Source organism: Lampetra planeri, chromosome 7, assembly GCF_965212315.1.
Source record: "Lampetra planeri chromosome 7, kcLamPlan1.2.h2, whole genome shotgun sequence".
NCBI lineage: Eukaryota > Metazoa > Chordata > Hyperoartia > Petromyzontiformes > Petromyzontidae > Lampetra > Lampetra planeri.
Window position 1 is genome coordinate 11,614,142 of NC_136113.1, and position 15,338 is coordinate 11,629,479.

Here is a 15,338-nt window from a genome sequence, read left to right on the forward strand (position 1 = left end):
AATCATGGTGACGATACTCGTAGCAAGAATGACGAGGCAGATATTGTTCATGGATATGTTGCTACCAACGGTGGTCATGGTGATATTTTAAGCGCTGATGCTGGGGACCGAGCTGGTATTGTTAATTTGAATGTTGATTAACATCATGAGGTTACTGATGCTGACGATGATGATGGTGCTGGTGGTAACAATGATGGACTCAGCAGTTACAATGAGCACTCTTCTGCTTGTTTGCCCAGGCAAGTCGCACTCAAGACCAGATTGTCCATGATTACAGTGAAGGGGGTAGCAATTGATATTTACTTCTCAACTAAGTAATCAGCAAGGTTTTTCTTCTAATTTGGAGAAGAAAAACCTAGACCGTGACGTGGTCACGCAATGGCCTGCTCGTCTTCAACTGACATCACGGGATCTTTAACGTCCAGTGCCAAGCAGCCAATGCGGTGGTGCATTATGGTTAATACCGCGGTATTGATCAATCAGGTCTCTGCAACACGGAGGCGAATGCGACTCCTCTGGGCCGTGTCACCGTTCAATGATGGTGAAGATATCGTGATGATGGTGGTGGTGATGATGATGACGATGCCATCACATCACCACTACGAAGCTCTGGCGGTTCCCCGGGACCGCAGCTCCGCTCCATGAAGATCATGCGGTCATCGATGGTCGTGCGGTGGTTGTGTGCCAAGTCCGTGGCGTTTATCACCAGATCCACGATCTTCTGCATCCACGTGGTGCCTGCAGCATGTGGAGAGGGTGGAGATCAGTGGGGGGGGGGGGAGAGCCGGGGTGATGATGAGAGGTGGAAAAAAAATGCGAGGTGAGGTAGCGGAAAAGAGCCAACGCTGCCCGATCACTCAACACGTGTCTAGAGTGTGACGTTTGACACTCTCGCTGCTGCTCCTGATGATGACGATGATGATCATTTCAACGGATCACGCACACAGTATTCGCTCACTCCCGAAGAGGGAGAACGGCTCAGAGGCACGAGTAGACACAGACGAACAGGAAGGCAGCCACGCGATGAGCCGGCGCCAACAATTGCCCGAGCTCTGCGGTCCTCCTTATAGTGTCGCGTTACCGGTCAATCGATGAGTGCTTTACATGTGGAAGGAAAACCGGAGCACCCAGAGAAAACCCATGCGTGCGAGGGGCAAACACTCAATCCCAACAGATGGAGTCCACATTTTTGCTGTGACCTGGTGAGCCTGGGTACGAGCGCCTCGTTGCCCTCAGAAAGGGAGGTTCACACGATTTGTGTGGTGATCTACCAACCCTTGCCTCCAGTGCTGGATTAAAGGCCACAGGCATAGCCACCCCTGCCACCCGGCTAATTAATTATATCTGCCGTTGGCTACGTCACGATGCTGCCGCTGCAAATAATGATTCAGATGTAAATTATGATTGTGTTGCAGCTTGGTGCTGCTGAAGATAATGATGATGTTAACGAAGGTGGATCTCACCAGCCTTGGGGTATGTGGATATGACGAGGTCATCGGAGCAGGCCTGGAGCTGCTCCACGCAGCTCCACTTGTCCGCGAGGAAGTCCAGCATGGGCACCCCGCGCACCAACTTCATGCTGGATCCCGGAGTATTCTGGAGTCTTGCGGTGTCTCGTGGAGAGTCAAGTGTGACAGACGTTGAGTGGTGCTCAGGTCAAGTGCCACGAAGTTGAGATGTTAACTACCTTGCTTGGTATACAGGAGGTCGTGGGTTCGAAACCGGAGCCTGACGCCTCTACGTTTTGCACGTTCTCCCCGTGGTCGCGTGGATTTTTCTCAGGCTCTTCCGGCTCTTACCTCCACGTTTATCATCAACATCGCACGTTTCGAGTATTTGGCTGCTATATGTTTCCACGTGACGATAGGCCACTTCGTCGAGCTATCATTTGTGGCCAGTTCGCTTCTGAAAACGAGCTTTGCGTGAAGTGACAGACCAGGTAGCTTCTACACAGCATTAAGCAACCGATTAAAACATATTGCCGCTCAACTGATTCAGAGTGAGACCTCTGCTGTTAAAATGGAGCCGGTCATAAGCACACTGCCCAGGTATGGGAAACTCCACTCTCTCCACTACTGCCCCATCACCGATTGGGAGTTGTGGGGGTGGAGTGTCTGATGGTACAAAATACCCAGGCAGGTGCTTAGTTTTGGTGGGGCTGATGGTAAGACCCCACCTCTTATAGTGGCACGCTCCAGTCTCAGCAGCAGCGTTTCTAACTCCTCCTCTGAATGAGCAGCTATTACCAAAGCATCGGCATACATAACGTGGTTGACCAATAGGGAGCCATCCCTTGATTGCTCCTTGGCATCGATCAGCCTCCCATTATATCTGTACCAAATGTAAATTCCCCCAGTACAGCTATTGAAGGCTTCACGAACTCCGTGGTCAAAATAGATAATAAATAATCTTGGAGCCAAAGGACATCCTTGTTGCACCCCAAGGTGTACAGGGAATGGTTCCCACTCCCTGCCACATAGTTTTACCAAGGCCCACTCACCATCATGAAGGTCCTTAATGATCGTGAGCAGAATATCTGGGACTGGGAAAGCACGAAAGACAACCCAGAGCCCAGGCCTACACACACCCGTCACACAGACACACACACACCATCTCACAGAAACACACACACCCCGTCGCACAGACGCACGCACAACCGTCGAACAGACACACACCTGTCGAACAGACACGCACACACACCCGTTGCACAGACACAAACAAACACACCCGTCGCACACACACATACATACTCAGGGGCAGAGGTGTAAAAAGTACTCAAAATGTTACTCAAGTGAAAGTACAAATACTGAGGGAAAATTTTACTCAATTAAAAGTGTCTGGCTAGAATCTTACTTGAGTAAAAGTAAAAAAGTACCACATTAAAATTGTACTTGAGTATTAAAGAAGTAAAATTAACAGCAAGAATGGAAACTAGAGATTCTTGTTTAAGCTTTACCGTTTTGACAATACATGTTTGGTAATTATAAAAAAAAATTCTCGCTTGATTTTCTTGTGTTGTGCATGAATTCAAACACAATGAGAGCACGGAACGATAATGATGATTCAAAGCAATACTGCTATAGGCGCCAAATTTCCCATTGACCTAACGTTACCATAGCAAATAATTTACAGACAATTACAAATGCATTTTAGCATTTTATTACGTGAGCCTTATATTGTCAATCGCATGCATTAGTGAAAATAGGCCTACTACACATATAAAAGGCGCGCCGTCAAGGTCAAAACATGCACACAAAAAAACTATCAGTAAAACAAAATACTTAACGTACTTCCCTCAATATGCTTCCTTAAGTTTGATAGCGAACTTTTGAAGGCCGATATTTCCTTATTAAGCGGGAGACAAAGGACACATTTAATCTTGAATGAATCCTTATTAATACCACTAAAAGAAAAGAATTCGCTAAGATACGGCCACGGGTGCTCTTGATCCTGTGGCTGATTTTGGACTGTGCTCGCAGCTGAATCACGTTCTTCCTCCATTTTCTTCCACTGATTGACTGTTATAATTTCTCTAATTTCCAGGTCAAGGTGCTGTGCATTGTTGTAATAGATGTGACATGACGTCACTTCTAAAGGACCAATGAACATGGCTGACCAATTTCACGTAATGTGAAAACGATTTTCATAGGCAGAATAAATAACATTTAAATTAAACTGGGCATCAGCGCAATGCAATTGGTTTGGTAATAGCAACGGAAAATAGAATGAAGTGATCTCCAAAAAATAAGTACTTTTTGACTGTAAATAAAATTGTAAGGAGTAAAAAGTACTTTTTTTCTAAAAAAATGTAATTAAGTAAAAGTATTGATTTTTATTCGTACTCAAGTAAAGTAAACATCCCCAAAAATAATACTTAAGTACAGTAATCAAGTAAAATTACTCAAGTACTTTACACCTCTGCTCAGGGGGGACACGAGGGTCAATGTCCAGCACACGTGAAGTCGATATTAAACGTGACGGCGATACGAGCTGCTCTTGTCCAGCCATCGTCTCGAGCCCTCGCCCGCTGTGCAACGACTGCACCAACACGTCTGGACTCGACGGTGAGAGTTGAGAAGGGGGGCTGCGCCTTCAGCGGGGGGCAGGCGCGCTTTGCACTCTAGTGGTAGTGCCTTACGCCAATAATCCATAGTCCAAACCGAGCGGCAGGGCTCTTTGGGGCTTGATTGATCTTTCTTAATAGGTTTGTGTTATGGAATGTTTGAACGTTGTAATTCATTCATGGAGACATACGTTATTATTATTATTAAATATTAATGTAGGAGTATATTTACGTATGCTATATATATGATCCCGTTTTCAGGGAAATGGGCCTTGTGCATGAATAATGTAACACGTAGTACAGCAAAGTGACTGTGCAAAGAAGTTTATTTTATGGGATTTTCCTTCATAACAGCATAATTTACAAATTAAATCCGCAGAGGACAAATCTGCAAGGCGTGCAGGACTATATTATACTGGTTGGAACCTCCTGGTTACACCAGCCCACAGGGGAGTATTGTGTCCGTCCGTCCGTCGTGCAGGGAGGGGCTGGGTGGGGAGGGGCTGGGTGGGGAGGGGCTGGGTGGGGAGGGGCTGGGCGGGGAGGGTGGGGCTGGGTGGGGAGGGGCTGGTCACCCTGTGGTGTCCTTATAAAACTCAACGTTTAACCTACTCACGCCGGATTGTGCCCGCCCTCACAGTCGGACATATTTGCGGAATACACCACGCCGCCGTTTACCCTGGCCATTGACAGAGCAACCCAACGTTCCTACCAGCTCCCTCCGCAGGAATGTGTTAACGCGTGATCATGATGTGTGCACACACGGCGCTATATAATTTCGCCTCCACATCTCAAGGCGCCTCGCGTGACATTCTCAATCATTCCAGCGCCCAGCTGCAGTTTGGCTTGCCTAGGAGACCGGCTGATGACAGCTGTCCCTGTGCGGCACAAGTTGACAAAGCAACCGACCTTATAAAAAGTGTGGAAATTCTTGAGAACAATCGTTTCACTCGATTTAGTTACAAGAGGAGCAGCCCTGCCGTGTTTTGTTGAACTGGATAAACCAGTTTCATTTTTGTGTGAATATTTTAATTGTTTTAGTGATTTGTTCACCTTTCCTATACTTTGCTCTCCTATCGTCTTTTTGAATTGCTTGTGGTTGTAGCTTTCTGACCCGCCCCTACTGGACATCTGTGAAAAAGAGCTTTATAGCTCATCGGATTCCTCCATTATGAATAAAGATTCTGTTTCCAGTTGTTTGTCGTCAGCTGGAAGGTTATCATTGCTGTGTTGTAAATCCTGCCAAGAAACCATCACTCTACCCAGCTCGCACCATCGTGCCGTGCAGCAATCGCCGCCACCGACTCATTGCCCCGTGCTCACTCGCACGAGTCCACAGGGAGTCATCCGGCTCTCACGGTGCCGGAGACACCCTATCGGCCACACGGACAAACAGCACGGGCGCTTCTGGTCACGTCTTCAATGTCTCCCACGCACAACTCCACGAGGTCATGGCGGCATCATCATCGCCATCAACGCCACTGCCAAAGCACACAGGCGATGACGCGAGTGTACCACGCGGCGGCGCTATAACACGGCAGCCATTTTCATCCACTCGCTTCGGTAGCCAATTCGGCATCGTGGCGTCGTTTTAAACGAATGTCGTCATTCTCTTTTCGAGACATTCTCAGTTTGCACCTCCAGGTGTCACTCGTGCCTCGATTGACAGGGAAGCGCAGTTCCAACTCCGCTACAGCTGGGATTCCCGATTACTTAAGTAATGTAATTAACCCATTTAATCTACTGACTATCGTTTAAATTGCTCGATAACGTCTCTCCTCCATTCCCACGTGTATCGCTGGACGGGAGGTGATATGCGGGATGGTGGGGGGCGACGTCATAAAGCATCATCATCATCAGGTCGCGTCACATTGGGAGTGGCTTGTCGGGGTGTTCCGCCTTTGGAAGGCAGGATGTTCGGGCGGCTGACACTTTTTTTAAAAGGCGCCAGTCATCGACCAAAAACAACAAGTAGCCAATAGCAATTTTTAATCGAATAATTGATCCGAACCCAGCTGGGAGCCTCCACCCATTGGAGATGTTGGTTTGCACGCAGTCACGTCTCACGTGCCTGGCATTGTGTGTTTGCACCTCATCGTTTACGTCGATACCTTTGTCCCCTTGCGAACAGAGTTCACGCGAATAACAGTTATGAAATCCTTTATATTAAGTTCGCTTGCTTGCTTGCGTGCTTGCGTGATTGCTTACGACCGTGCAAATCTTTCGGTCGTTTTTTAACCCACTCTCCGTGATCCAATCGAGCTGACATTTTGCACACAGACTCGTTGTGCGTGACAATTAATTTTCCTGAAATTTTTTTTCCAAATTTTTACACTGTTTAGGGATTTTTTTTAAAAATATTTAATTACCAATTGCTTAATGCTGGCAGACAATCATCTGACCCATAGGTGGCAGCCATCTCAAGCCAGAGGACGAGAGGACTCTAGCCGCCACGCATATAAAGGATTTAGAGTGAAAAACTTTGTTTTTACGGGTTAATTTTTTAAATCCTTTATATTAAGTTCACTTGCTTGTTTGCTTGCGCGCTTACGACCGTGCAAATCTTTCGGTCGTTTTTTAACCACTTCCCGTGATCCAATCGAGCTGACATTTTGCACACAGACTCGTTGTGCGTGAAAATTTATTTTCGTGAAATTTTTTTCCAAAATTTTACACTTTTTAGGAAAAAAAAATTATATTTAATTACCAATTGCTTAATGGTGGCAGGCAATCATCTGACCCATAGGTGGCAGCCATCTCAAGCCAGAGGACGAGAGGACTCTAGCCGCCACGCATATAAAGGATTTATAGTGAAAAACTTTGTTTTTACGGGTTAATTTTTTTTCGGTTCACGTGAGCGAATTATCTCTCCAAATCCCCGCCCTCGACTCCCTTCGTCACCATTGGCTCGCGCGACACCAGTGTTCAAGCAAAAATTTACCTAGGGGCCCCCTGATGACAGCTGCCCCTGTGCGATGCAAGGTGACATAGCACCGGTCTCCCCCCCCCCACTCCATTTTTTTGTTGTGTTCACAAAGGCGGCGTCACATTAACAACACGTGTCTCTTCCACACACACACTTGCACTGCAAACAAAATAATAACAGATGAATTGTCCTCACATGATCAATACATAGCTCTCCGATTCTGTTTTGGGGTTGCACTGCGTGCTGTTGAGCAGATCGCTCAGTTGACTGGAAGCTTCTTCAGGAACCTCCTTATCTCGGTCACAGTTGAGCCGATGCAGGAGTACGGTCAGCGAATGTTTCGCATCACGGCGAGCGCCCCTGACATTTACCAGGAGTAATAATAATACTGTACTTGTTACATTCACCGTTTAAATAAAATATGCAATTCGTGTACGTACGTATGTATGTTGAACTTCTTTCGCGCCGTGCATAGCCAACTGTGCTAATGGGAGGTTTGTCTACAGTTATGAAGCAAACATCAAATGCTGAATGGTTACCTGCATACGGCTCAACTGGAAATACACAGAGAGACGTCACCCTTGCTCAGAAAACCTGGTGGGTCCCTGGTCAACAAAGGTCGTGGAAATATTATAATTTAGTACTTTCCTTCCCTGCGTAGACAACTTACATTTGTCGTCATTGTAAAAGTTAGCAGAGCCATTGTCTTCCTGCCGTTTTGGACAACGAGGGTGGGATTTATGGCGTGAGTTGCGGTTGTTCCCGTTTATCATTCTTATTAAGGAGTTGTATTCTTTGCCAGCCCATCCTGAGTGCGATCATCTTTGACTATGCAAGCTAGCAAGGTGGCGAATAAGGAAATAACCTACACCTGTTTGTGCAATTCTACGGGTGTTCCCGAACCTTTTGGTATTCTTTCGGCCAATACGTCATTCGTACAGAGGGCACATCCTTCCAGCTCATCGACGGATCCCAGGAGTATTCGGGGGAGAGCAATTTGCTCGGTTTGTTGTCAAAAAAGTATCGGTTAAGGTGGCTCTCGTCGTGCCAGATCGCCTCGATCCCCTTCTCCCTGTCGCGGACGATGCCCCGAAAGATCCCTCGCGTCGCGTTCACCACGCCTGAGCAGCAGCCCCCGAACACGGCGGCGTGGTAGTAGAAGTCCCCCTCCCCGTGCGCAATGTAGGCTGCCGACTTGGGCCGCCGCTCGTACGGGAAAGTGAGCGGCCCCTTTGAGAAAAACCCCGCGTGGATCACTGCCACGGTGTCCCCCAGCACCTCCGGGCCCCAGGGGCCCGTGAAGTATTGGTCCACGTCGAAGCAGAAGACGTAGTCGGCTAGGCCCGTCAGGGTGCTCTCGACGAGGTCGCCGATGGTCTTCATGCGGTCCATGCAAATGTCCTGCCACCGTGCCTGCTTCTTGACCTTTCAGACATCGCCACCACCCATCATATTTGGTGGACAGGGCCCACCGAGTGAAGGGAATTTGTTGGCAGCTTCCGATTCTCTCTCTCTGAGCCTAAACTCTTAACACTGTGCGCGTTATTAATTGAATTATCGTTAATTTCGTAATGATAATAAGAACACTTTTGACAAACAAACATGTCATATGGGCATACGAGGCGAGTTGAAGAGCTTGGCAAATACCGCTTGTGTATTTTTTTTTAAAACCAGTCATCCTGCACGGGAGGGCATAACAGTGCGATCAACAAACACCGAACACAGCCATCATTCACGCCACATTCAATAGAAGGGAAATAAACCACATACGTATAAACACAATGCGTCTGTACGTATGTGTGTTGAACACTCTTTAGCACTATACATAGCCAACCATGCGAAGCGGCCCTTCCTCGTGACAAACAATGTGAATACGGGTAATTTGCCTGTAATGTGTTTTTTCCCCTTCATGGTAGGGCAGTGCTGTTGGCGAATGCGTTCAATTCTTCCTGTGAATTTAGGGTCGATAGATCGTGATGCACTTCCGCTTTGGAAGTCGGTGTTACCCTCATGAAGACACACATGTGAGCTTCAAATTGTTGTTTAAATCGTTGTTTTGTTTACCTATGTGACAACTAAAGAGATCAGGTGAGTCTCATTTGCTAGAGCTCGAGCGGCCTGGCTCACCATTGACAGCCAAACGTTCCACCATCTTGTGTTTTTTCTCACCTTAATTGAGACGAGAGATCGTCCGGGTGCGAGGTCAATCACAGGTACTTTCGAGGGAAAGTCTGTCAAGACGAAGTACGTGACCTCGTAGCCCAGCAGAAAATATCGTTCTGCCGTCCCCAAAAATCTAGGCAAATATTTGTCCAGGTATCTGTGGAGTCAAAGGCAAAAGTCGAAAATGAGTATCGAGGCAGGGCTCATCTCCTGTTCTTAGCCCTGAGCCATTGACGGAAATTTCACGTTCACGTGACGGGGGTCGAGTCTCTGAGGACACCCAATGTTGAATTTAACGCAAAGTGGTGTTCGTTAAATCGAATGTTAAAGTTGTGTTGGCTCACACCATAGTCCCAGCCGGGCCCAGGATTCCAATGAGGCTGAGCATGAGCCCCAAGGCACGGCTAAGCCGCTCATACACGCGTCTTGGAAGCAATTGAGCATCTCAAGCGTGAGCCGAGATTGAGCATTCCAGGTCGAGCCAGAGGCAAGCCACGGATATGCGGTCCCAAGAAAGACTGAGAGGCGGGCACACGCTCTCTGTCAAAGCCGAATTTTTGATTGCGTCGAATCAATGCTGCTAAAATCATGCGCTCCCAGAATGTCCGTTGTGGGCGATGGGTTATATACTGTAACTCCTCCACTTACGAACACTCGACTTACGAACTTTCAGAGAAACGAACAAACCTTGTCCGTATGTCCAGTTGCCTGTTCGGACCCAAAGTAGTAAGTTCAACCGCCGCGCAAAAGATGGCGGTGGTGGCATATACATCTGCAGGAGATTATACAACTTTTAAAGCCATTACTCGTGTTTAGTGTCCATGCCGTACAACGTGTTTGGAATCGACAGGAATAAAGTTGTACTTACGAACAAATGTACTCACGAACAGACCTCTGAAACCTAACTGGGTGGTAAGTGAGGAGTCGCTGTATAATAAACACTGTCCCGTACCTTGTACGTAGAGGGACGTGAAAATAGGCTGTGTGGTCTGCGCGTCGATGCGGGCGGGGGGGGCGTCAACTCCACGGCCGTCACGCGACTCACCGTCCGATGGCGAACACGGTGACGACCACGCGGAGGGGCGGGCCACCCGCATCCTGGCTGTCCACCTGGGCGGGGTCGAGCGTGTCGCTCCACACGATGGGTGTCCCCCACTCGGTCATCCTCTTGAACTCTGGCGTCGTCCTGCGAGGCACGGTGGGTTGACTGCTCGGTCAAGAGTTGCCCCACTCCCCTTCAAGAATGCTCGATGTCATTCGTCAGTGGCACTGCCTTAAAGGGAAACGTAGTGCCACGTTTTGGGGCAATGGCCAGATCAGATGTACTACTTTGTGGAGCTGCAAACAGTGGTTGTCCTATGCATATACTCGCCTCCACCATATGAACGTGGAATTTCCGCCACTGACACTAAGGTGTAAGCAGGAGACGAACAGATGCCCGATGCTCACCTTGCGTGATTTACCAGCTCAGGCTGCCAAACCTTCTCTCCCTCGCCCACATCGCACGAGTGTCTGTCGAGCCACAACAATTATCGCTTTCGTTAAACGTTCCACATTCCGCAGGTTTGCACGGTTGTTATCTTTGCGACGCTATTTCACAAGTTGCCCTTGCCGTTTATTCGATAAGAAATTCAGAGATCTCGTCGAGCTGGCACCAGCGCTCGCTCGGTTTAAGAATCTTCAATTCCAACATTGCGCAAAGAACGTAAGTGGAGTGTACACAGGGCTCTGAGCCTTGGACGTTATGCAAAACCACCCAGTGCCTGAACAATTGCATTGTGGTGACGTCTTAACTTACCGTGGCTTCGCACAATGCCTTTTGTAGACACCCTGCACGTGTTTCTGAGCGTTATTGTTCCGACCTAACAGAACTTGCTCCCAACAGTCTGTCAAAGGCTATACAAACCGTACGCGACATTGACTTTACACACTGGGCGGATGCAAATGTGGGTTGTTGCGTGCGTTGCACGGGTTGTTTTCGTTGTTGTTTCAGAGACTCGTAATATCCTCACCTGTGCAGAACAAATGCCGTTACAATGCAGCCCAGAGCCACCAGGAGCCAGAGACCCAATCTACCCCGAACCGAACTGCCCGCGAGTCGCCTCAGCATTGCAGCTTCTGCGGGGCAGGGTGGTGGCGGTCAGAAAAAAAAAATTACACTATGTAACACGATTTTTTTCCTGGATAGTAAGTATTAATTTCTAATTGCTTATGCCTCAAAAATATAGAAAATGCCTATTCTTCCCCACAAACTTTGCTTTTGTGACCAGGACTTTATGTGAAGGAATTACGCGTTTTCTCATTGAAAATATGCACATTTCACAATATCCCAAGTAACTGTTTGTGGAGCAGCGACATAATTAGAATTTTTTAAAATGTTTTTTAAATATCTAAATATGAAATTAGGGATTTAATTTTTGACGCAGTTATGCTGCTGCTCGGCCGTGGGTGGTAAGAAGATGTCAGCGTTAGCTAATTGGGCATAAACCCCTCGCGAAACGGCTTCTCTAAAGTGAGAGGGATTTCCTGCTCAAATGGGCATTGAGAAATTGATGGTCATCTATGTTGACATATCCGCTCATAAAGTGCGTATCGTGTATTGTACCGGCCTAGCGTGTGGCAGCGTTTTTTGGGGGCATGGAACAGGGTGGTGGGCAGCGCAAAGCACGCTGCACGGTCTGCCTGCTTCCCTCGCTCTGCCTATGAATCCCACAACGGCGCTTGTGAGGCTTCTCCGAGATGTTTGCTTTCACGTCAAAGCCCTTGGAGGCAGTATCACCGCAATGAGCCTCGTCACCTCGTGGGAAGTGTGTCTCGGTTCGCACTGGAACACCGGCGCTGGGAGGCACGCGGTGCGCGGTTGTAGCTGAGCGGTGGAAGAAGCACTGCGCACACCGCTCTGGATCACACCTCCACGTACGGCGCAAAAGAAGTTCAACGTACGTTGCACGCGCCAAAAATTGTCGTGAACCTTCGCGTAACGGATTTTTGGCTGCGCTCTTACACGTGCGATCTTACACGTGCGATCTTACACGTGCGATCTTACACGTGCGCTCTTACACGTGCGGCGTGGGCGGGTTTCTTGGACCAAATAGCGGGTTCGTCACGAAAACGAGGGAAAATATTGCAACTCTCCACCGAGTATCCTTCATGCGTCAAACCCCGTTGCAAATGCGAATGCGAATATGTGATTATTTGTATACGGTCACGGAAAGAGAAAATGTAGCCATTCCACTAATAACTCGGCTCATTGTGTGGCCGTATTTGCAAGGATTGATATATCGATATATCCGGAACGCTGTTAGGCTGGCTTGGAACATGATTTATTGGAGTAAGGCACAACTGTTGGAGTACAAGGCATACCTTTATTCTGGACCGTTCCCGGATTGAAATAATAAAAACAAAATCTGAGTTTACCCACTGAATAGTTGACTGTGTCCTTGACACAGAACAGGTGCCTGTGAGTCATGAGACTACTCGCTCACCTGTGAGTCCCTCCGTAGGCTCCCCCTGCTCGAGCAATAGACCCGCTGCTGCTGCTAGTTATATATCAGCGATGTAACCACCCATCAATGCCACATCCCCACGCCCGTGCGCATGGAAACGCCGCCGCAGAACACACATTAAGAGCAAAAAAGCACGTTTGAAAACGCAAACAGCCTCGCAGCGACACGCACTTCAAACAATAGCGACGATTACACAATTATGCTGCTCGGCCATGAGTGGTAAAAATATGTCAGCGTTAGCTAATGGGGCATAAACCCCACGCGAAACGGGTTCTCAAAAGTCAGTGTGATTTCCTGCTCAAATGGGCATTGAGAAATTGATGGTCATCTATAGTTACAGCACTGAGCCTGTGGTTAATAGTGCACATTCCTATGGCGGGGGTAACTCTTCCATAGGACGATCGCTGTTAACTTCCCTACAAAGTGGTACCATATTTTATCGACCCCCCAAACCAAAATTTGAACCCGCAGCCTTCCGTTTGCAAGCAATGTTCATCCGCAGAACCTTTCCAACTCGCGGACTTTTCGCAATCGCGAAATGCAGCCCTTGTGTTTAAGAGACAGAGAAGTAAATATTACGACGAAGTTTTCCCGGAGTCAAGGTCAAAAGGTCATCGCGACCTATAGCCGTCGATGCCACCTACGCACCTCCACGGTCAACCATGACCGTCTCTCACCCTCTGACCGCATTAACCTTGTGCAAAGATTTTTATTGGCCAGGTGTGCAAAACGATGTGCATCAATTCATTAAATATTGCCACGAGTGCGTGCGGCTGAAGGCGCCTGCACAGCCATACCAGGTGCCATTACAATCCATACAGGTCTCCCGTGTTAACGAGATTGTTGCCCTGGATATTTTGGGTCCATTCCCCATCACACCGAGAGGCCACAAGTACTTGCTCATAAGGGTCGAGTACCTCACCCGATGGCCTATGGCGTGGCCATTGGTGGACTAATCTGCGGTTTCAATCGCCGAGGCTTTCCTGCAGAGATATGTTCTTGATAAAGGCGCACCAGAACAACTGCTCACCGACCAGGGCAATAATTTTTACTCCCGGTTGTTTAAGGAGGTGTGCGATTCGCTAGGGACGAAAAAGATTCGGACCTCCTCGTACCACCCGCAAACCGACGGGATGGTCGAACGCCTGCATAGGACACTGACGACTATGCTATGCCAACAGGTGAACGCAGCGCAGAACGATTGGGCCCTGCACGTTCCGGGTGCCCTAGCCGCTTACACATTCATATTCGTTTTGACTGGCACCAATGGCACGTTCACCCGTCGCGCCTTAAGAAATGTGTTCCTCCCTATGATGTGTCACCCACATCCCGAAGCAGTCTGTATTGGATGTATCCGACGAACCTGTGGTACGGTCACATGTGGACGCGCTTCAGCGGTCTGCCCCTCGTATGCCTGCAGGACCGCTACTATTAGCACGAGATGAGCTGGCTGGCAGGCTCTTGGAACGGGAGCCTGTTGGCCAGCCGCGACCTCGGGATGCACCCCGGGACACACGGAAGCGGGGTGCCAGTGCACCGGCAAATGGCCATTGTCACGAAGGAAAAGTCGCAACGAGGACAAGACGCGGCTCCTTGACAAGTATCGAGCGTTCCCCTCCCGTGCCTCAAGTTGACCCATTCAGGGGTGACGGACCACTACACATACACATGTTATTGCAGCAGATCATTGTTACTGCTGTTGTTATTGTTGTAGGTATACATGGGCCACTGATTGCGTTACGTTGTCAAAATGTTGCTTTTGTTGTTTAACCCGTGCCACTAATCGCGCGTTGTGTTGGTTGTGTTTTAGCCGGGACGGCTAGCTTTTTCATTACGGAGGGGGGCGGGATGAAGTAGTTCAACGCGCGCATATTCGACAACGGCTGCATGTCCGCGCTAGGCAGCCAGAAGAGGCGGTTTGTGAGCATCATCGTGGGAATGTCAAGAGCAGCTAGGGTCAGGAGTAAGACGCTAAAGGCGCGAGCGCAGTCCGAACGTCCTCACCCCGAGAGGGGTGAGGAAAGGAGAGTAGAGAATAAGATAGGGACGCGGCAAGTGAGGGAGCGAATGAGCGACGGAGGCATAACTAAAACAAGTGTTATACAGATTGTAATAATGTGGCCCTGGAAAAAGACAAGAAGTCGTTCGCCTTTATTTACAACACTACATAGAGATACGTAAAATCGAAAGAGAATTTGCGTAAAAAAATATAAGAACCACTCGACCTTCTTCTGCGTTCGTCAAAGAATGCAGGCTCACGTGAATAATAATGAGGGGGGGGGGGGGGGGGCACATGTGGAGTGACGTCACGCGCGGGACACAGACATTATTGGATCATTACAGTAGTGATATTTTTTTCTACGTGGGAACACGGAATGGGGTTGTGCTAATACTAATTTTATACGTGGATACACGGAAGTATTTGCATTTCTCACGAAACTCATTGGCAACGCAGAGCAAACGTGTGTGCTGCGCAATAAGAAGCGTGGATGTCAAACTGCAGACAATGGGGGTCAGTAGACACAGGCATTTCCGCAAATCACAAACATTTGTGCGGTTCCCCTTGAGCTCGGTTTCGGCTCTGTTGCGTAAGAGTCGAGGGGTCAAGAGGACCCCCCCCCCATCTCCTATCCTGTGTTCGCGCGTCTTTTCTGAAGAGCTCAGGAGCATACAAGGGCAA

General features: G+C 48.5%; 1 protein-coding gene across 2 annotated transcripts; it reads right to left on the minus strand.

Moving 5' to 3' along the window:
* Window positions 1–6,037: 6,037 nt before the first annotated feature.
* Window positions 6,038–12,768, minus strand: LOC144719976 (alpha-1,3-galactosyltransferase 2-like). Of its 2 annotated transcripts, XM_078596361.1 has the most exons (6): window positions 12,638–12,768; window positions 11,165–11,270; window positions 10,602–10,664; window positions 10,198–10,338; window positions 9,159–9,309; window positions 6,038–8,414 (listed from the first exon to the last, which is right to left on the minus strand). In XM_078596361.1, exons 2-6 carry the CDS (start codon window positions 11,260–11,262, stop codon window positions 7,875–7,877), a joined length of 993 nt encoding a protein of 330 aa, XP_078452487.1. In that variant the 5' UTR covers window positions 11,263–11,270; window positions 12,638–12,768; the 3' UTR covers window positions 6,038–7,874. The 2 variants fall into 2 exon arrangements, with proteins under 2 accessions (XP_078452487.1, XP_078452488.1); XM_078596362.1 differs by lacking the exon at window positions 10,602–10,664.
* Window positions 12,769–15,338: the final 2,570 nt, after the last annotated feature.

Excerpts from the sequence above, each read along its gene's own strand:
- LOC144719976 (XM_078596361.1), bottom strand. The coding sequence starts at position 11,262 with ATGCTGAGGCGACTCGCGGGCAGTTCGGTTCGGGGTAGATTGGGTCTC. Across the intron at positions 10,339-10,601 it reads GAGCTGGTAAATCACGCAAG|GACGACGCCAGAGTTCAAGA; the intron begins GTGAGCATCGGG and ends CGTGCCTCGCAG. Across the intron at positions 9,310-10,197 it reads ACCGTGTTCGCCATCGGACG|ATACCTGGACAAATATTTGC; the intron begins GTGAGTCGCGTG and ends TTGACTCCACAG.